Consider the following 22,213-nt stretch of genomic DNA (forward strand, 5'->3'; position numbering starts at 1 on the left):
CCTAATGAAAAAAAGTTTGATTAATCTTTTTTTCAACCAATTAAAAACAGAATGGCTGTTGAAGACAAGAATCCAATTATAGAGCTATTACTTGTTCTGATTTTTATTATTATGGTGAAGACGGAAATGTCAAATGACAGTGTAGCAGAAAAGGAAAAATATCTCAATAAATCATAAAACAAACCTTAAAGGGAAATAAGATAATCTGCCTAGTACAACTGTAGAATAATTACACCTGTCCTTGGTTATTATCAACAGGGAGGTTGATATCAACAGGTTATTATCAACAAGTAGTCAACAGGGAGGATAGCCTTCCACAGAAGACGGTAAACATTGTAAAAGTTAGTCTTTTATAACTTTTCTGTAAGTATTAAAAAATATCAACTCTAATCTGCCATGTCATTCTTTAGATACATCATTCATAGCAAGAATAAAATGTGTGTATAGATGCATACCTCTTTTCTGGCTTGGTGTTCTGCCTCTGGGACTGAGAATGCCTGCTGCCTCTCAATGCTCCTCTGCTCAGATGGCTGTTGTTATGGCCTCCGGAAGAAGCAGAGGCCCGAAGGCCAGCCCAAAGCTGCTCCTCATTCCTGTGAAGTGGCACAGACGTACGGATGGCAGAAATGACATGGCCAGGATAAGCAGTCAGCGAGTCCTCGTGGTGGCGGGAATTCTGATGAGTAAGAGTTCTCTCTGAGGCCGGGTACTGCCGCCCTGGCCTTCGGTAGCCCCTTTCACGGTAGTAGGCTGGGAGGCAGGGCCGCGTTTGCTCCATCACACCGCCACTGCAGCTCCGAGAGCAGGCAGACCAGGGGCCCCAACTTCCCCACATGCCTGGGATTCCTGCACTGCTATCCTCAGACGCATCTCTTTGCTCTTCTATCCTCTGGGGAACCTGTAGACACAACAGATTGACTTAGGAGCAAGAATTCACACTGTAATACGAGGAGAGCACTAATATCCTTTTTAAGCCATTCACGCTGCAGTCACAAGTGAAACTGAATGACATAGGAAGTAACTTGTCTTCCTCATTCCCTGTCAAACGGCTGCCTGTTCTGCCAGTATAGGAGGAGGTCTCCTACAGTCATCAACCATTCAGACCAAAAGTAATTTTTGGACTATCTGGATAGGAATAGATTTTCTTTAGTTCTCAGCAATGAAAAACATTGCGTAATGCAAAGCTTGGAAATGTGGAGATTGAAAACAGTTATAATATTAACAAAGTCATAAAGCAAGGTCATTTTTTGTGATGAACTTGGGTCAACAGCTCTCTTCCACTCCGATGCCTCAAAAATGGGGATTGCTAGTGGTTACAATAATATTTCAGGAACTCCCATCTAATGTGGAAATTTTTAGGAAAGCAATAATGTAAGAGGACAGGCTGATTTCCAACCAGCCAAAAATACTGCAATAGTTAACTCCTATATTACCACTTTTCCCCCACCCCCCATATTAATGCTTCAAGGAAAAGAGCTGTTCAAGATGACCCGCCCAATCCTACATTCACAGAAATCCCCATCAAATTCAATAAAAGACAGGACAAATTGTTGGTCTCAGGTGTTCAGTGGCACTTAGCCCATACGTACCATTCAGCAGCACAGGGAAAGCAAAACAAAGAGAACCCCAAAAAGAGGCAGGGGTTCTCTTGGAGGAAGCTAAGGAGGATTAGGAAGGGCAGGGACCGCTACTGTAAGGAGAGTCAGCCCCTCAAGATGTGGCAGGTTATCAGGACAGCCTAGAAGTTACAACCACCCGTCCCCGTCTCCCCATGGACTTGTGCCCCAGGCTTTACCCATTGCTGGAGCTAGATATAGTCAGGATTTCTCAGTGTTTCACACTGGGCAGAGTGGTCAACTTTGTTGCACAGAAATTAGATCCATTTTCATTAAAGGCATAGTTTTTCTGTTGCTTCCCTTGTCCAACTGGCTGAATCACAAGTTTTCAAAGCAGGCTTCCAATGTCTGATTCTCGCAATTTTTAATATGCAGAAATTCTTTTAAATGAGCATCCTTTAATAGTTTATTTATATTCTGAATAACCTTTGTACCAACAAGCACATGCGCATATTAATTCAATTAGGAGAGAAAACAGGCACTGTCCACAAACAGATGCTTGCCATACCTCTCCAGCCCTATTCAAGTGTGTAGTTACCTCAAAATGAGCTTTGGAAAGACAGCCTTGTCTGTCTGTCTGTCACTTCTCACCCCTTCAAAGAATGACCTCCTAAACAACACGTAACTTCCATTAATAGTTTTGCCTCAAACATTATTGTATAATAGCAAAAGATTAACATCTACATACTTTGCCTCTAGTCACAGATAACATGTGCAGTTAGTAACTGAACTGCAAACCACCTACGCCAGTGAGCATACATTACCGATCAGCTACCTATAAACATGGCGGGCTTTGGTGGAATGTGGTTTGCAAACATGGGTTGAATACACCATTACAATATGAAAAGCCAAGCCAGCTCAGGGTTTGTGCTGCTGCTGTGCAATAGTCAGTTGTGGTCTACATAATCTGAAACATTTACCCCCTCTGAGGTTGCTCTCACACTTTCATCACCAACCACAGAAAAAACTGCATTTAATTATAACTTGTGAATAATAAAAAGCATCTGCATTAGTGCGATATGTTGCCCATTTCTCCAATGTTATTTGAAAACAGGAGCAGATGTCTCTGTATTTAGTATGTCTTTCTTCTGTGGGTACCCCATTTGGCATCAGCCTGTTAAATCCAATAGCCTGTACAACCTAATACCACATAATGTCAAAGTTATGAATAACACACAACAAGGTCTTAGTTTCTGGCTGTTCCATTTGCTTTCATATCCAATAACAGAACACCACTGGCTCACAATTTGACCAACTAAACAAGCTATTCTTCAGTTTGTGATTTTTTTCAGTGGATATTCACTGTTCATACTTACACTACACATTAATGTAGCTCTACCACAGATATAAAATGGTAACAGTTACACACAGAGACACTCTTCTGGTCTGACCCCGGTTTGCCATAAAATTTACTTATTATAAAACTAATAGTCCTTTGTTATCAACACAAGTCAGGTTTCATTTGTCTGGACTATTTTTTAATCATTTCTATGATGGTTCAGTACCCTTTTTTTTAAAAGCCAAAGACATGCATGCAGGCAACAACTAAAATCTATTAGTCTGCATGCAACTCAAGTCACCACTAACGTAAGAAATATTTCATTATGCAGAAATAGAAACTGATATAAGTGACAAGTGTTGACCTGTTGTAGAGAGAACTTTCTGGCTGCCAAACTTCATTGCAGCAAGAATTGTTTCAGATAAAATGATACTTTAAATGACTGAAGGCAATGTAAATAATTTCACACCCCTTAATCTTCACAGTAAGAGAGTTCTAGACATAGCACAGGAAGGTTTAATCTAGCTAGTTAAGTAAGAACATAACAATAAAACTAACCAAAAAGTAACATATAATGTCTTGCACTGATGTACAAATTCATCAGTACTACTTAGTTATAAGATGACAAAATTCTGAGACAGGAATTTTCAGTAGCAAATCAGGTTATGCACTTTTATTTTTAATTAAGGTGTCTGTTTTCTTACTTTGAGAAAGATGGGGTCTACAGACGAATCTTTAGAGAAGATGATGTGATTAATGGCATAATCTACTCAGTGAAACCTACTACGAAAGACTGAATAAATTGAAGCTGCTTAGCTTAAAGGAATGAAAAACATAGGGGGCAATAATAAGCCTTCCAAACAGTTTAAACTGTTATTTACATAAATAAATACAAAGAGCTGTTCATTTTCTCTTTGCAGCAAATCGTTCTCCATGTCTACAGCTAACACACAAGTAACAGTGGATTTAAATTTAATCAGAGGTGATCCAAATTAGCTAGTAGGAAAAACTACTTAGTGGAAAAGCAAACAAAGCACAGGAGCAGATTGCCTGAGGAGATCCTGGTACCACAGAGACCGATCCTGAACCTCTACCAGGAACAACTAAGGTATAACTGATACTTCCCCAGGGCAGAGGAGCTGAACTACAGGACTCACAGGTCACTTCCTATCCTTTGGTCCTGTGATTTCCAAGTTACTTTGCAGCCAGTAATGAATTCTACCACAGCCCTAGGATACAGCCAAGAAATTACAGGTAGCTATGGGAGACAGCTGAAGTATTCCAGAACATCGTACAAGCACCACATATTTAGAGATTCCTAATGCTAGGCCCCTCCTCCTCTCCCTTTAAAAATTACCCATTAAACAGCACAATTTCTAAAGGGAAGAGTTTGAGCCTGCACTGTGGAACAAAATGAAATGCATACTGAATTTTCCTTGCCAAGTCAAGTCATGAAAGAAATTTCTTTAATAGATCTCTCCCCTGCAAAAGGGAGAGATCAACCAACCCATCTAATCTACTTTCCCATAGTTCATGATTGGTTCCTTCTCTAGGTGACCTAGAAATATTCATTCTAACTATAAATGCACCATCAGAAAGATTTCTATCTACTGCAAGTTAATCAACAACCAAAAATTTTGCTCTACAATTCAATCTATTTTCCCCCCTAATTTCACCCCATAATTCTAGCCCTTTCTTTCTTTCCTATAGATTTTTCAGTTGTTTGGCAGGACAAGGTTTGTAAGTGCAAATAATACATTTCACTAAGTACACCTGTATAGTAAACAATGTAAAGAAAAGTAAGACAAACTTTCAGGTGTGCAAGTGCTTACAATTCCTACATCTACACTAACTTCTATCAAGTTGCTATCAAAGATTCTTTAAATTAGAAATTTTATTCATAATGATGCACCCAATATCTTCCAATCTGTCATCCTTCTAACAGTGAGTGGCAAACTGAATTGAGGCTAGATATTTAGAAGGGTAGTTGCAGGGTCACTCTTCTACCTTTACATATCAGCACTCTGCATCGCTTTCTGTTCTTTTCCCCTAGTCTTCTTGTATTTTCCTAGTTTGCTACTTTTGTGAACAGGAGCTGCATTACATTCAGGTTTTATTCTGACAGTCGTCTTTTTGAAATCAGGCAGAGTTTCTAAAACAGGTTGTTGGGATTTTTTTCCAAAAACGTCATTCATATATAGAATAAATACATGATGTCAGTGTGTAAAAAGCATATGAAGACTAAAACTTCAGAAAGGAAGTACCTAAAGTATATAACTAAATGAACCTGGCTGAACTAAAAACAAACAAAAAGCCAGAAAAACACCCTTATTTTAAGCGGTCACAAATTACCTGATTTAGTCAGAACCTGTTAGAAGCTTAGAACTTCTCAATATTTGGATCATTTATTTCGAAAGAATATAAGAGAAAAACATCAATACCAGCCCAAACTCTGTTCCAGGCACAGTGAAGCAGATAAGAGAATTCCCCAAAATCTTAATGAAAATACCACTGTGGGCAGGCAGTCTATGGAACAACATAATTTCAAATTTATTTTTTATTTTTCTAAGAGAAACTAATCATCTCCCTGTTTCTTGGAGGTTTGGTTTTTTCTTCCCTGTTTCTTTGGGTTTTGTTTGTTTATAAATTCATTTGTCATAAAAGATCTGTAAGATAATACTTGTGATTTAAGCTACTGGTTTTGAACAACAAAGAGCGCAAGCCAATAAACTTACTAAGATGGCAGAAGTCAACACAGAAAAGAGGAAGATGTTTATCCACATAGAAGACAAGAAAACAAAAAAATTCTAATTTCTCTGTTTTCCTTCATTTTCCCCAGGTCCACACAACATGCATCATATTTGCTTCGTTGGGTTAACTAATCAAGTTAAGACAGACAAGTAAAAACATATCACCAAAATCTTCTCTCAAATGAACAGTGTACAACTTCCATGAATTTAAATGCTAACTAGGCATTTGTTTTGTTCTGCATACAAAGTCTTCAATACTGATTCCATACAGAACTAAATAAACGCACAGGGAATATTTAAATCCATGGAATTTAATCCTAAATGCAAAACTAAAATTCCAAAACTAGCATTCAACATTACCATAAATTGTAGAGGAACTACATTGCAATTAAGTTTGTTTGATTTTAAATTTTTCACACATATTTTACTTATCTTCAATGCAACAGGCATAAGTATGTAGATTACACAGTTACAAAACCTCTGTATATCATGGGTAATAAATTGAAAAAACCCAAAAGCAGAATACTTTAGAATACTATGTCTCTTGCTTCCTTAATTACATCCATTATTTTTTATTTGGGGGGGGGGGGGGGGTGGGGTGGGGGGTGGGGTGGGGTGGGGTGTGTGCAGAATCTAACTTTATATTCTTTACTTGCTTACTTCCAAATTGTAAGGATTTCAGAAACTTAAAGTTACCCTATAGAATTTTAACATGTTTAGTAGCCTTTAGGCAGACTAATTCTCCATTAAATCACTGCCTAATGCAATAGTTGTCATTCCAGTAGCTTTAGACTTACAGCAAGCATTGAGTCTTGCCTCACTTTTACGATATTACAACCTTAGATCTTATTGAATTAAACATGCTACCAGTAGGTTGACATAGACTGCATTTTAAACAGAAAAATAGTTTATCTTGAATTCATATAATTCAGCAATCACTCTGATCCTGAATCAAAAATTCCACCAAAAACTAGAAGTGCACAAGCTATTGAAATACAATCTAAGTTTCTAGTACCGCCTCTGTCAGAATTTAGAAATAAGATCTGCATCTCGGGATTTCAGCAGCAGTTATTGAAACTATACTATGCAAGAATGTCCCTGAAGAGGAAATATCACTTGAACTGAAAGCCACAAATATTTCAAATATAACTGGTTGTGCATGAAGACAATGACTGACAATACAGTACTGATCTGACAAACACTGACTTTAAATACTGTAGGATACTACATCCTAGTAAATTATAGCTTACATACAAATTAACTGTTCAGAAGAGTAGCAAAAAAAGCAGATAAATCAGAGGCCCATTTAACCCAGTATTATGTTTCTGTATGGAAAAAGCAAAGGTTTAGGGAACAGTATAAGAACCAGGACACATTCAAAAACATCCACGGACCCTCTGCTTCCAGCTAATCAGCAATTTAAGGGCTTCCTTCAGCTAAACAGCATATTCAAATTGTTTTTCATACCCACTACTGGACTTAATCTCCATTAATACAGTTAATCCCTTTTTTAGCATATTTCTAATCTTTGCTTCCAAAAGATTGTGCATTTTACATTGAAAAAGTGCTTCCTTTTCCTCTGATTAAACATGCAGCCTGACAATTTCACTCTGCCTCCCAAATTTTTTTCACTGTGATAAATGAAGAACGATCATTCTGTATTCTCCTTCACCATACCATGATGTCTGATTTGAAATCACTAACACAAGCCAATTCCGGGATCTCTGAAATTCAGCACTCCTAACCTGTTCAGTCTCTTTTTATAAGGACAACAGGCCAGAGTTTGGACTGTTCTCATTCTCAGCACCTCTTCCACTCCTACAATTTGACATGGGTGTGCAATGCTGCATACAGTACTCCAAATGTGAATTATGATGGACTTTCACAGTAATACTGATCATAATGCTTGGTGACAGTATATACCTTTTAACCAGCTACATAATTAAGCTGCTGTAGCCACAGCCAATGTTACTAAGTATTTTGCAGATACTGAGCGTGTTATAGCAGTCCAAATTCAAAACTGCAAAGGGATACAAGACAGTGGCAAGCTTTAAACTTGGAGATAGCTAAAAGAAAATCAGACATTTGGGGTTTTTTGCAATTTCAGTTTAGATACAATAACATTATCTTTCATAGATTTAATTTCTAACATGTTATCCAGTAATTCTTTTTCCTGGTTAAATGCCCTGAATTTAAATGGATTCGTGAACAAATTAACTACATCATATTCCTAACAATACATCTGAAAGGGATGTAACATTATCTTTCATAGATTTAATTTCTAACATGTTATCCAGTAATTCTTTTTCCTGGTTAAATGCCCTGAATTTAAATGGATTCGTGAACAAATTAACTACATCATATTCCTAACAATACATCTGAAAGGGATGTAACAGGCATGAATGTATGTTTTGCAAAGCTTTATGGTATTGCTTTCACCCAAAGGCAAAGAAATTGTATCCAGAAGAACATTTTGTCGCCTGCTCAGAAAAATGCTACCAATGGTATTCACTCAGCAAACTCACGTTCATGAGCTGGATGCAAAGTGGAATTAACAGAAGCCAGCATGCCATTTTTTTATTTTAAACTACTACTATCATAGTTGTCCTGTGTTTCCCAAAGCAAAGAGTCCTAATCCTGTTAATATTCCTCAACACCCCTTAGGCATTTTTTCATTGTCCCTTCCATGGTCGTCCTTCTCATTACACCACACATGATAACCCACGCTATGACACCAAACCATCATCATCATTATTTAAGGAGCATCAAGGCACTTGGAAAACATGACCTCTTCTTATTTATTCCACTATCCCAGGGTTGCACCTCCTTTATTTTATAGTTCTGACTGATTGAAGATTTCGCTAGGGCACAGCCTGTCACAAAAGATGTGCATGCAGCTTTTATCACAGCCAGGCTCAGCCTGACTGAGGATTCAAAAAGCCAGTATAATCCTATATTGTTATTATTAAAAATGCGTATGTCATATTTGGGATGAGATGAACACAGTATTCTTCATGAACGTTCACCATCGTATTATATAATTGATCAATGATCAATCCCACAAAGTAAGAGCTAGTCTTTGCGCTCTTAAAATTTCAAGAGTGTAAAAACAAAAGCAGGCGGACTCACAGAAACTAGAACTGAACTGCAGTTCAGAGCAGAACATGCCAGATTTTGAATGGGCTGGGGAAATTATAGTTCAGTTTTAGAACTTGTTCAAGTATAACATTATTGTATTTCCCTGCCAGTGTTGTAAACACATCTATGGAACTGGTTTAATTCTTCACCAGTCTAAGCATCTTAAAGAAATATTCTTCCAGTATTACCTCAGCTGATTTCCAATAAAGGCCATACCTATATAGCCACAACAGTTTCCCTGCAGAAAGTCTTTAGAGTCTATTTTATAGATGTTCATTTGCAACACCCATATTTTTTATCCCTCTTACAAGAAACGTGTGGAACATTGGTGGTTTGATGAATAACAATCTACAAAAAAAACCCCTAAAACTTGCAGATAACAACTTCTCAGATCTCTCAAGGCTAGCAGAAAAATGGAGCAGAAGCCAAACAAAACATCATGACACAATGTGTACATGTCTGCCTGGTTAGTATGCTCAGCTATTTTAATCCTTCAGTGCATTTTGGAAGCCTTTAATCAGAGATGTAGTAAACCGTTTGAATTTTACAGTACATGGTAAGTGTAAATATTACCAGCTTAAACGATTTGGGTTTCCGTTCTTTGTATAAAAACTCTGTCTGAACATCTGTGCCTGTGAAGATTAAAGGGCTAAAAAGCCTGGAAATAGAAGACCTTTGTATTCACAAATCACTGAAGGGAGTTACAATGCCTGGAAAGCTTAACTGCCCCTTCAACCAACTTTGACCACATCTGAAGAAACTTTAACATTATTTAAACAGTATAGAAAGTAAACAGCTCTGAAAAAAGTCCAGAACAAATTCTGTGCCAACAGAGCTTGAAGCTTCCTCCAAGTTTGGCTAATTTTTTTCACACCAAGACCACCTCCATTGCGCTCTGTGAGCCCAGTGTTTTAAGGCAGAGGTTTCTTAATATTTTTCTGTGAGACCATTAAGTACTTTCAAGCACATAGATGTCTCACTCCTGACCTCACTTCTACCAGTTCTATATAATCACTCCTTATCTACAGTAGGATTGCTTCTGATTTACAGTAAGGTAAAGATGATAAGCATCAGGCCCTCACTGTATCACAGATTAGGTTTCTTTATTTTAATGAACTATTCCCTCATCATTGACTATCATCTGTGACCTAAGACAGTCAGCCTGTACTACCCTAGGCCTTTTCCAGGTCAATCATTGTCAGCTGTGACAAAGCTGTTACCATTCTACTATATTTCTACACTTAGAAAAATTCTTTAGGATCCACATGTGGTGGAAATACAGATTTTATTTATTCTGTAATTGACATAACACCTCTCAAGATCTCTCAGTGACTCATCCACCCATCACTCCAGAAGCAGAGAGGACAAGCTGTCGTAAAAGACAAAGCAACATTCCCTAACAGAAGAGCTCATCCACGAATCCAAAAAGCTTCTCATCTTTATCACCACTCTGATCCAAAGCCTGGGACAGAACTAGCATGCAATACTGCTCTGAAGGAAGATGAGAAACTTATCTATGACCTTGTAAGTTCACCTGCTCTGGAATCCAACTGGAACAAAGATCCTTTCATTTTTTCCATAGAAACACAGAACAAGCTTTAAGGCCCTCACACTCTGAGCTTAAAGAAGTCAGTATTTTTTAATTTAAAAATAAAACAAAACAAAAAAACCACAAAGGTCCATGATAAAGCACATCAAAAATAACAAAACCATTGGCCTTGATTTTTCAAAGAGTGTGTTTGCATAAAATAATGTATCCTTATCCTGTCTCCTTTCCCCAAACAAAGAAGAATTTTATTTCCTAACCATTTTAATCCATAACATCAAGGAGATGGAATTAGTAACAATGCAGAGATAGCAAGAAAATTCTTTCAGCTTTTGTTCTAAATATTCTTTTGCATTAAAAGGCTAATTTTAAAGGAAAAGTCTTGGCATGGACTAAATCATCTCTCCTGTTCCCTAAAGATTACTGCAATGAGAATAGAAACGTCATTAGCTAGAAAGGCTCTATTTTACCAAAGCTTCAATGAATGCAATAGCATGTATATCTCTACAGTTAAAGTCAAGCAACTGTGCTCAAGGCAAGCAGATATACTGACCAGTGGAAAACTGCAAGAGGAATATGGACTATATTTCAGTTGGTAGTGTTTTATGGAACTGATGTGTATGAAAATACAATAATAATGGACAGCAGTTATTAAACACAAAAACCATTATAAGAAAAAAAAAAGTGTGACACCTGCAAACACTTGTTTGCACATACACAGCAGCTGTATGCAGATACATGGTGACTAAACTGCTCTAGTAAAATTCGGTTTATTGTACGCAGCCCAGCAGGACAGAACCACAGTAACTTTGTTGTTGCCTGTTAGCAAGAGCTGAGTTCCAGCTCAGCAACTCCTGACAAGTTATACAGTGCTAGGTTAACAGTTGGATTTGATGATCTTAAAGGTCTTTTCCAACCTAAACGATTCTATGATTTCAGTCACTGTTGACCTTAGGGCAGAGCTTCACCCTACCTGGATTGCAAGGAAGAACACAGCGTTCTGTTACATGCTCCTGCTTCTCAGGATATGTAAAAGCAAGGTGGTGACCAGCTGTGGTGGAGATCCCATGGTACTCCGTAGAACTATGAGGCATTAGCCCTGGTGTCTTGGCCAAGCTTAGATATTGACTACTTTGTCTAAGTCCAGTTTACTCCAGTGTTTCAAGGATATAGTAGACTTAGTTCATGCTTCACGTTTTACTCTATTATAGTGTGTTCAGATGTATTAGGCAGCTGTATCCTTTTCAGTTAACAGAATAGTGACTTTTATGAGGTGTGGCAGGGTAAAAAAACAATGGAAACAATGAAACGTTGCCATTCACTGTCATTATTACAATATAAATGAAGTTGTAGGATCACATATACACAGAATTTCCTATATGAATCCTAAAAATGATATCACAGATTTAGTAACCAACTTCTTATCACTTGAAATAGTACTCTTAAAGTTATCACCCTCTCTGTACACTCTCCCTCTACCTTCTCACTTACATCTCCATCATCCTCTTTCTACAGCCCAGTAGAAGGAATCATTCATTCATAGCATCTTAAGCCCTTTGCAGTAGTGCAGCGTAGTAGAGCGAGCAAGCAAGCAAGACTGCCAGGGAAAGCAAAGATGGACAAACAGAAAGACAGAAAGATAAAGAAATCAGTGGCCTACTTGATTTTTTCAAAGACAGAGGAGAGCAAGACCAAAACTAGTCTCCTTGCTTTTGCCCCTCAAAGTAGGTAGTCCAAATAACCTAAGAATATGCCAGAATTCCTTTAAGTCTTAGCATTTCATTTGTCGCATATAAATGTTCTGTTCCTAGGACAAACTTCAGGGAGGTACATGACAGCCCAGAAAAAGGTCTATCCTACAGCAAACAAATGTAAATGTTACACAATTTAAAAACTCTAGATAAGGGCATGGGTGCCGGCAAGTGGGGGAGATGCAGTATCATCTTGTCCTGAAGCAAAGGGAAAGTACATAGGTCCTCACAGTCAATCCACAGTGACAGATTAATTTGTTTAAAAGAACATCTGACAAGGTCCTAATCCAATTTAATGTATTCTGCCAATGCAATCACCACACTGCTATTATGTGGTGGATTTAAGGAGAAAAAAGAAAACAGAGGTAACTCAGAAATTACTCCTTCTAGAGGTAAGGAAAGCTTCTGTGTCTACTGAAAAGAAACAAAAAAAATACCAATCCCCACCCCCACACCTCCAACCAAACCAGAAAAACTGACCCTCTCCAAAAAACAGCATCCTGCACATAGGAAAGCTGTTCTGAAGTAGATGTTAATTGTTGAAATTCCCTTTTATGAACAGAACTGCTGCTTGAATACATTGCCTTGCTACTCAGGCTACATTTCCACAAGTGACTGAACTGCTCTAACAGCTCACCATGACGAAATGGGGAATATTGGCACCTTCCCCTTCCTCCTGTTCCTCTTTTTTCCCTCAGTTTCTGCCCCTGATCCTGTTCCTTATTTCTCCTGATTAGCAGTGCTGACCCTTCAACAAGCACATTCTAACCCAACACAAGAGAGAGGGGAAAAAACAAACCACAAAAAAAAAAAAAAAAAAAACCCGAATAACACACATCTTAAAGACTATTCATCTCAAAATTTTGTGGGGAGTATAGTCACATTCACTTGATACATAGTTGCTTTTCATATAGCGACATTGTGTGTCTGATAGCAAGAGATAACACCTAGTTTATTCCTTCTTTAATTTAGAGCCAGCATAAAGAAACAACACTAAGCCCAAACAGGCTCAAAATTCTTTGACAACATTGTAGTGCCCCAATGAAATGTTTGTAAAAATAAATCACAACAATTCTTCCATATGTTGAAAATCAGTTTATTAAGATACTGTACCTCCACTGAAATCAATACTAATCTACAACTAAGTGACAAAAAGATACGCATAAATTCAAAGCAAATCCATCACTTCAATGCTATTAGTTAATGCTACAACAGAAGCAGGATGTTAAAACAAAGCAATATTTACATCAGAAATTTTATTTGGACAAACTTTTCTACTATTTACATTACTGATTTTAGTAAAATAAACAAGGCATAACTATAACTACAGCTTACTTTCTTAGCACAGCAATATATGATTAGTTAAAAATCCACCCAGGAATGACTTCTGAAAAATTGGGAAAACAGACTTCAGTGGTTGTCTGGGAGAAGGACTGTTATGTTTCATAGTTTAATCTTCTGTTCATCACAGTATGACACTTATGTGATAAGGTTAAATAACATTGATTCAAGAAAATAAGCATAGGGAGGGAGAACAGAGCTTGACTGCATGATGAGCAGCAGGAGGGCTGTTCATATGTCCAGTACTGATGGACAAGGAAATTTAATTGTTCAAATATTAAGAACTATTTCAGTTTACCAGTTTCAGACAGCTTGGTTGATTTTTAAACACAAGTGGCAATTATTTGGTTTCACATAACATTTCCTCCTTTTTTGCTAATATTGATGAGTATTTTGGCCTTATGGAGAGGTACACTTGATATTTAGAAATTATATAACATGAATGAGGAATAAGTAAGTTAGATCATGAAAAAAACCAACCTCCAAGAAGCTACTGACCAACACTACAACCCCTGTCTTCAGCAAGAAACCACAGAAGTCTTTTGCACAGGATTTTTTTTTTCTATCTAATAAACACACCATGTTTAATGTACTTGTATTACTGTTCAAACCTGTGCTATTTAGAGAGATAAGATTAACAAACAGAGAAGTACCATAAGCTCAGATGCAGAAAGATGTAAAGATGCTCTTTGTTTTCAGTTTTTGAGCACTTCTGACAGGAGAGACAGCATTACTCAAAGTAAATAAGCACAAAAGCTACTTCTATATAAAAATCAGGTAGCCAGGTATTTCTGACACTAGAAATTCTCCATTGGTCAATTCTGACTTTGTATGACAGACGAGCTTCCAAGACTTTAATTCCAAAACTATAAAATCTAAAAGCAGAAAACATTGCCCAGTCAAATGTTTTCCCAAAAAAAAGTATCTTCTTACTAGCTAGTGTTCAAAACATTTTTACTTTAATAGTCAAGCTTAAGTTTCCCCAGAGGTAACAAAAGAAGGGGAACTGAAATGGAATAGCATTGCATTTAGTCGGGGGGCGGGGGGGGGGGGGGGGGGGCACTCCTGAAAGTGGAAGAGTCACAGAATAAACTGCAAATGAGAAAAAAAATAAAACTTTCCCATTTGGTCTTGTCATCCCCCCAGGTCTTAATTCCACTATCTGCACTTCCCTGCTATGGAAGTAATTTGGATCATTCTGCTAGCTAACGGTCCCCAGGCTGTCATGCCAGAAATGGATTTTTGTGTGTGCGTCTGAGGAAAGCAACCTGCTGAGCTCTGCTCTTCCAGATTTTGCTGATGAAATTTCCCTTAAAAAAAAAATTAAAATTGCTGCTTGATAAGATAAACTTCTTTATCCATGTTAAAGTCCTAAACATATGGCACTAAGTCAAGAGTACCTAAATGGTACTTTAAGTAGTTCTAATATATTGAAGCTAAATAAAAACTCTTACAAGTAAGGGTTAAGAAACTACAAACAGATTTTTGTTCAAAAATCTACATTATGACAGCCTCTCTGAAACTAGTAAGACTTTAAACATGGATTCGGAAAAAAAAAAAAAAACCAGAAAATCTAGCAAGATTTTAAAACAAACAGAAAATAGTAGTATTTCCTGATATTTTTAAGTGTTCTCAAGTCCTAAAAAACCAAAATCTCAGCTGAACTGTGGGTGTCCAGAGGCAGTTACAAGTGGATTTCCATTCCCAATGCTTTGGGGATTGTCCTGGGTTTTATTTCATTTTCCCAAAAGTTTTAGTGTAAGAAAAAAATCTAGACTATTTGGAAATATTGTAATGAATTACTCAGCCAAATACCCAAGTTCAATTCTCTGATTTTATTTCCCTGTCCATAGCTTTCAGAGCAAGAATAACTATATGCAGAGTGCAGAAGACAGAATCCAAACACTCTCCAATACTGCACATTCAAGCATCAACCGTGCACACATGCTTAACTTGAAGCTGCAAAATAAACAGACAATGAGGATTGGGGTATAAGCTAATGTTTTATTAGAATTCAGCTCTAGTTACTCAGTTTCCACATACTGTACTGTCTGGGCATGTATATGAAAGTTACCAAACACCACTTTTGTCATTCACTACATTGTTAAAATGACTTATTGTTCATCAAATCCTTCCCTCCTCCTCTCTTCCTACAAAACTGTCCTCCTCTCACATGGCGGGAACTCTGCCAAACAGCAGAGAGATCCATGCAGAAATACACGGGAGATGCTGGCTAGGGATGCCAGCAAACACAAGTCCAGGTTACTGCATAAAAAGAATGGGAACAACTTCCAGAGCCACAAAGCTGAGAACTCACAGTTAGAATCATACCTGATTTGACCTTCAGAGGTACTAACAACCCCTCTTGTCTGGAGCTGATAGGTGGGTCAGAAGGTTTCTGAAAAGTTTACTAAATACAGACTTCCAGTCTGAACACAGTTTGGCATGAATAGAATGCTCTCCCGTAGCATAAGAGCTAAGAATGACAGAGAGCCTTGGAGCCTGTATGAGATGGTCACTAGGAAACTTCTGCCTCTCTTGTTTTCAGTAAAAAAGAAAAGCTCCAAGGTGGTTACCATGCCCCTTAGTGCCATGCCTTCAGTCCCTTTAACTAGTACAGAAGACACTCCAGACCTGTGGCATTTCTCATTCAACCGAAAACAAAGAACCCGCTTTTATCAAAACTAATTCCGGAGCTTCACAGAATGAAGCAACTGTTTCTTTAACTTTATTTTAGTTAGTAGATTTTTTTTTTCCTCAGGCCATTTGGAAACTCGATTGCAGCATCTCTCCACTGTCAATGTTACAAAAGAACGTCTAATTAAACAGACTACTGAAAACAGAGTAGCAGCATGACCATCTCAACTGCACAACAAAATAGAAGAGATCTAAAAATAGGGAAAAAAACTATGTTGTACTCAGGTTTAGAATAGAGCACTTGGGCAGCTTGAGAAATGCTGCAGACTACCAGTTTCAGACTGCATCATTACTGACTCATTTAACTTGTCTTACAATCAGGCTGCACAAGGAATTGAACATGACAGCTATGTTCTTCGGGAACTATGACTATCGGACGGCTTCAGGTTTCTAGTCCATACCTGTGGAGCTATTGTCCAAATAATTTTTTACCCTAAAGACAGTGGCATATGCACATAAAAAAGGAAACCCTGCAAACTTGCCTTTTATCTCCTTTAAAGTACAGTTTAAAAATAAATATGCATCTTGCATTATTATTTAAAAATCTATAGTAAAAAACTTTTTTAAAAATAGGTTATTTGGTACCTTTAGTAATGAATTGGTTGTGTTTGAATACCAATTAAGAGATGAGAACAACATCGGCATAAGGTCACAGCCCATAAAGAGGCAGAAGAGCATTCAAGGGGTCTCCCCTCAGGTCTCTGGTACAATCAGCAACACCTACACATTATTCCTGACAAACATTTGTCCAACACCTTCACAGAGACCTCCATCATGGAAATTCTAAATGTTACCCAGTCAATATGATCTGTTCTTCTTTTTATCCTTACCATGAGAAGTTTTTCCTAACATCAAACCTAAGTTTCCCTTGCCCCAGTTTAAATCCATTTCTTCTCACCTACTCCACCACAGACAGAAAGAATAGCCTTCTCTTTAGCACTCGTAAATATTCAGAAAGAATAGCCTTCTCTTTAGCACTCTAAGTATTCGGAGATAATAGCTGCCTCCCCCACCAGTCTTCTAATCTTTAGACTAAACCACCTGAATTCATTCAAACTTCCCTCAGAGGTAAGATTTTAAAACCTCTTGAGAATAATCACTGCTGCCCTCTTTTTCTCTCCAAGTTGTCCACTACTTTCCTGAAAAGCAGTGCAAAAACCTATCCTAAGTGTTCCGGCCGAGATCTCACTAATGCTGAGCTGGATGGAAGGAGTGCAGGCTGCACGCCTTCTTAGACATGCCAATGTCTGTGATGAGTGAACCATTCACAAGAGCACAACAAGAAAGTTCAGCAGTTTCCAGCTCTGATCTCTAGCAATTTATATCTAGCAACAGTGTGGTTTGGGTCCAACTTCTGTTTCAGATGTCTTCGTCTCTGTAAGAGAAAGAGCTACCTATGAGCAACTGGATGCTTCTGCTAATCCATGTTTGAGTGCTGCTCTCACTGACATCAATTATTCTTCTTCCCCTTTGTCTTACATGATGAAAATGTTCCAAAGCTTGAACACACTGACGTGGAGCTATTTGTGACCTACAACACTCCATACAATTACTCAGCTAATTAACCATGATGACCCTCTTTTAAGCAAGTATATATTCATATATAAAAAAGAAAAACCCACACACAAAACAAAAGCTACATTATGCCCAGAACTTTATGTGGATTGCATTGCTTTATGCATCTTACTCTAATGTTTTCTACATTTACCTTAAAGCATACAAAATCTGAATATTTCTAATGCTTACCTTTCTGTGTTCAACTGAAGGCTGTGGGATGACAAACTGAAATCCCAGCACTGCTAGGGAACTGAGAAGTCTGAAAAAGCAAATCATGGAACAGAAGATATAGTTACCATTAATACAAACCACACATCTACAACCTATTACAGGACTTGATACTGCAAGAACTTATTTAGACACTTGAATACCATTACTAACCAAAGCAGACTCACTAAACTGTATGACATGTTCTTACGACACATTCTTCACAGCAGGCAGTACATACGTATATTTGTCTATCTATAAAGCAGAAGTGCACCAAGTAGAATCCATTGCTAGTATTTCACAAAACTTTACGTTTAAATTAAAATATTTTTGGCAGTCCATATTTTAACACCTCAGCATTTGGTGTCAAACTGACATATGCTTTTCAAGTTTTCTAAAGTGCTAAGTAAGAATTCATCATCTGTGGACTAAGTCTGCTTCTAGCTCTGGCTCCTCATTTTACAGATGAACACTCCACCTCCAGCACACAGGAAACACGCAAAGGATCACCATGATTTTGCAGAAAATAGGTTCTTCCCCAGCTGCCTAACACTTGTGGAAATTGAATAACCTAATGGGCACAGAAGATGGAAAGTAGTGGACACAGCTCACCAGAGACTCAGGATAAGCAGCCAAGCATCACCCCAGTCCCCACATCTTCAATCTGAAAGGAGTCATAATGGGAACCAAGCCCAAACAAACTTTGTTCTGTCAAGCCTCACCACCGTAATGACTCCTAGGAGCCCATTACAAGTTAGGCTCAGTTAGCTCAGTCTTTTGTTTGCTATAATTTGCACTGGGAACTGGTTTGCCCCCTTCTAACAAGCCCCTTCATCAGAAAACACAGAAAGGTACAAGAAGTAGGATCAAGATATCTTTATTTCTAGCAGGAGTTTGACTTTTCAGTCTACAAAGAGTATGCTTCGGACCATCTATAACAGGGAAAACTGCTAATGATTTGCTAAATTTCAATGGAGAAGTAAAACTGATGGATTTGGACACAAAATCCATCTGCAAACTAATGGACCGGACAAAATCCAGCTGTGTTTCCTACTCACAGCTCCTTCCTTTGCCCCCAGCACAGTAACCCTTTAAGTATTTCTCATTGTTTTGGGTATTTTCAGAGACAGACTTCCTAAACAGAAAGAGGTTTTTTTATACTAAGCATTTCATTACTACCAATACAAATATTCTTCTACTAGTGACATTTTTTTCTTGAGTTTTCTGTGTTTGTTCTTGCTAACATATTGCAAAAGGAACAGTTGGGTAAGTACTGATTGCACATGGCCTATCATCACCTCATCACCATAGTCTATGCCCCTTTCTCAAAGGCCATTCAAAGGCAAGAAAAAGTCATTACTTCCCTACTGCCACATCATTTTAGGAAAAAAACAATTAAAACACTTTAAAAGTCCTTTAGAAGGAAGTATTATATTCCACAAAGCTATCATTTGTGATAAAGCAAAATACAGAGGAGGCGGCTGAAATCAGAGCCAGCGTAAGGCACTATAAAGAAACCACAGTGAGTCAAAACGTGCAGTTCAGAGCAAGGCCAAATAATGCAGTGGTGGATGGAATCCAAAGGCATGAATAAAGGAACCATTTCCCAATCACACCTGAAATCAAAGGTAGAAATAGAAACAGAACTCAGACCTCCAAACTGCAAAATGACAGCATCAAGTCTGTCTTTAGCTGACCTGTGTACCCCTTTTTCCAGTGCTCAAGCGATCTCCTAACTATCCTCAATGAAAGCATGGCAAGCTTCTAAGCAGGCAGAGCGCAGTCTCTGACAGACCCAGCCTACATCCTCTGCAAATTATATTTAACCTCTTTTTCAGAATCTTCCTACCCACTCCCTGCTCCCTTATGGCTTCTGCTCCCTATAATCCCTCAGAGCACGTGAAAGTTCATTCAGACTTTGCATAAGGAAATGAATGCTTTCATCCTCAACAGGACAGGATTTTTCTGATCGGTCTGAAGGACTACAGATTTCCATGCGTAAATCCTTCTGAAATCATGCACAAGGTTGGGAGTTCTGAACTGAGAACTGTAATCTTCAAAGCAAATTACTTACCAGATTAAAGTTTTCAGTTCTAAAATGCAAACTTCTAGTATATGTGTGATTACTCCGTGCCAAGCTTTTCCTGACCATTCTTTAATGAGGTTGCACTGTAATCAGCACCTGTATGTATGCTCAAGGACAATGAAGCTAGTTTTTAAATTTGCTTCTGTATATGCAATTGGATCTCTCAGAAACAATGGTATCAACCTACTATTTCAAACACACAGGAAATCTGCCAGGAATACTTAAGCTATCCTGAGGTAAGCCTCTAGCTTCAAACCAGTGTGCAGCAATTTAATTTTTTTTAATGTTATTTCCCTCAGTAGCTTGCTTTGGCTAACTTCTCTGGACTAGGCTTTCCTATTTGTCATGCCTGACTAACGTTAGGCCTCCCAAGCTACAAAAATAGGCTTCTCCAATTTCAGTGGGTTTGTTTCAGGTATTCTTACTGTGCAGAGACCAGAAAGAACAAGTGCTCCTCAAAACAAGGCAAAACTTTTCAAGTATACATGAACAGGTCAGGTCCCAACTGCAGCTGAGTGATAGCTGTTTAACTCAGGCCTCTGTGTAAGAACCTTGCTGGTACAGCCCATGCTCTCACAGTTATGGCACCATTTGGAGCCAAGTACCTAGTTTAAAGCAAAGTCAGGCTTTAAACTGTTAGTCTATCCAAGTTGCAAAGAGCAAACATGCTCGCTTTCTTTTCCTGGCAATACCATTTTCTGTTTCACTGGAGGGGCGCAGAGCAAAGTGAAGCGGTATTAGCTCTATTGTAGGAGTAGCAAGAAAAAGTTTTCTATTTAACACCTCATTTAGGAACACCTCTCAGAGTTCTTCCTTTTTCATTGCAGTGAGTATTAGCTTTCCATGAATGAAGCTGGAGGGTACCAAAATATATTTCTTGCATGGCTGCTGCCCCTTAGTAGTTGTATTTCATGAAGGGCTATCATGGCCAACTGTGGATTATCCAGATAGGAGTGAAAGTATTTTAGCCAAGTGATTAGTACTGACTAGTGCAGTATGGCTCTTGTCTCATAATCCCAACCTCCTCCCAAATGAAAGTCTGCAGCACAGCCTAAGTCTGGGACAGCTTGGGAGGAGCTATGCAGGGAGAAGTCTCAACAGGAAAGATAACAAAGGTAGTGTCAATAATATGTGACAGATCCATTTTGATGTGGAATCTGCCCTGGCATATAAGGAGGGTGCCAGAACTGCAATTCAAAGATTGATGTCTGAAATTCACAAGAAGGAAGGTCAGATCAGAGGTGTTACTGACAGTATCTCCATACAGATGAAAGAGCATGAGCTGTCATTCCTCACAGGTCAACTGTTATTCATGTAGCATCACAGCTGCCTGTTTTCTCTGAATGTGCTTGCCCAACTACAGAACTGGACAGACCAGCTTAGAAACAGTTGAATGTTTCCTTTGTCAGGAAAGCTGTTTGAAAGGTCTTTGCTACGTTTGCCCACTGGCAAACTGTTTCAGGAATGCATAATATAAATCCCCAAATGAATTGCAGCACAGGTACTAAAACATGTAAATCAGTAATTTAAGCCCAGTGACTGTAGTTGTGCAGCCTCATAAAAAAAAAAAAAAAAAGGAACTCTCCAATAATATATGCCATCACATTGACACACACTAACAGATGCTGTAAGCATAAACAAACACCGAGGACTTTCTTTTTTCACTATCACCAAAGAATGCTATGTCGGGTATGCATGTACTTGATTATTTGGTCTTTGAAAAAGATTTTTATTTATCCTCCTATGATACAAGCACTTTTAACACCAAAGAGACAACAAAATTTGTATTTACTGCAGGGTGTTAAGAGCATACTAAAGATTTTAAATGTTTTATTGCGTCACTTACCTCAAAGAAACTATTAAACTGTCTACCATGATCCTTTAATGCAAGGTGTCTTGAAGTGAAAAATACCTCTTCACTGTGGTACAGCACAATGCCGATCACACACGAATTCTACAGAAAGAGAAGAGAAAAACATTTAACACTGCTTATTCAGTATTTTCCAGGATATCTATGAAACTGGATACAGACCTACAGTAGTCATCTCCACCTCAAATTCTGGGGACTTTACAGCAATTCAAACTGGAAATCCAGTGTATGTTACATGAACAGACTGGACACACCCCATTTTTTGCAACAGGACTTCAACAGTGCCAAAGTGCTTTGCTGAAAGGCTAGGGGATGCAGAAATCTTGATTTGATTCCCAAGGATGCAAATCTGATGTTAAACTTACTTGCCTTTTT

At 38.2% G+C, this 22,213-nt stretch overlaps 1 protein-coding gene across 1 annotated transcript in view; it reads right to left on the reverse strand.

Moving 5' to 3' along the window:
• Positions 1-21,843, reverse strand: part of THSD4 (thrombospondin type 1 domain containing 4) — a 323,270-nt gene extending 301,427 nt beyond the window's left edge. The window contains exons 1-3 of the mRNA XM_075714358.1: positions 21,815-21,843; positions 17,865-17,934; positions 456-898 (exon numbers count right to left, since the gene is read on the reverse strand). Coding sequence (XP_075570473.1) covers positions 456-898; positions 17,865-17,934; positions 21,815-21,843 — 542 coding nt within the window. The remainder of the gene's footprint in view (positions 1-455; positions 899-17,864; positions 17,935-21,814) is intronic.
• Positions 21,844-22,213: the final 370 nt, after the last annotated feature.

This window comes from Pelecanus crispus, chromosome 7 (assembly GCF_030463565.1).
Source record: "Pelecanus crispus isolate bPelCri1 chromosome 7, bPelCri1.pri, whole genome shotgun sequence".
Classification (NCBI taxonomy): Eukaryota; Metazoa; Chordata; class Aves; order Pelecaniformes; family Pelecanidae; genus Pelecanus; species Pelecanus crispus.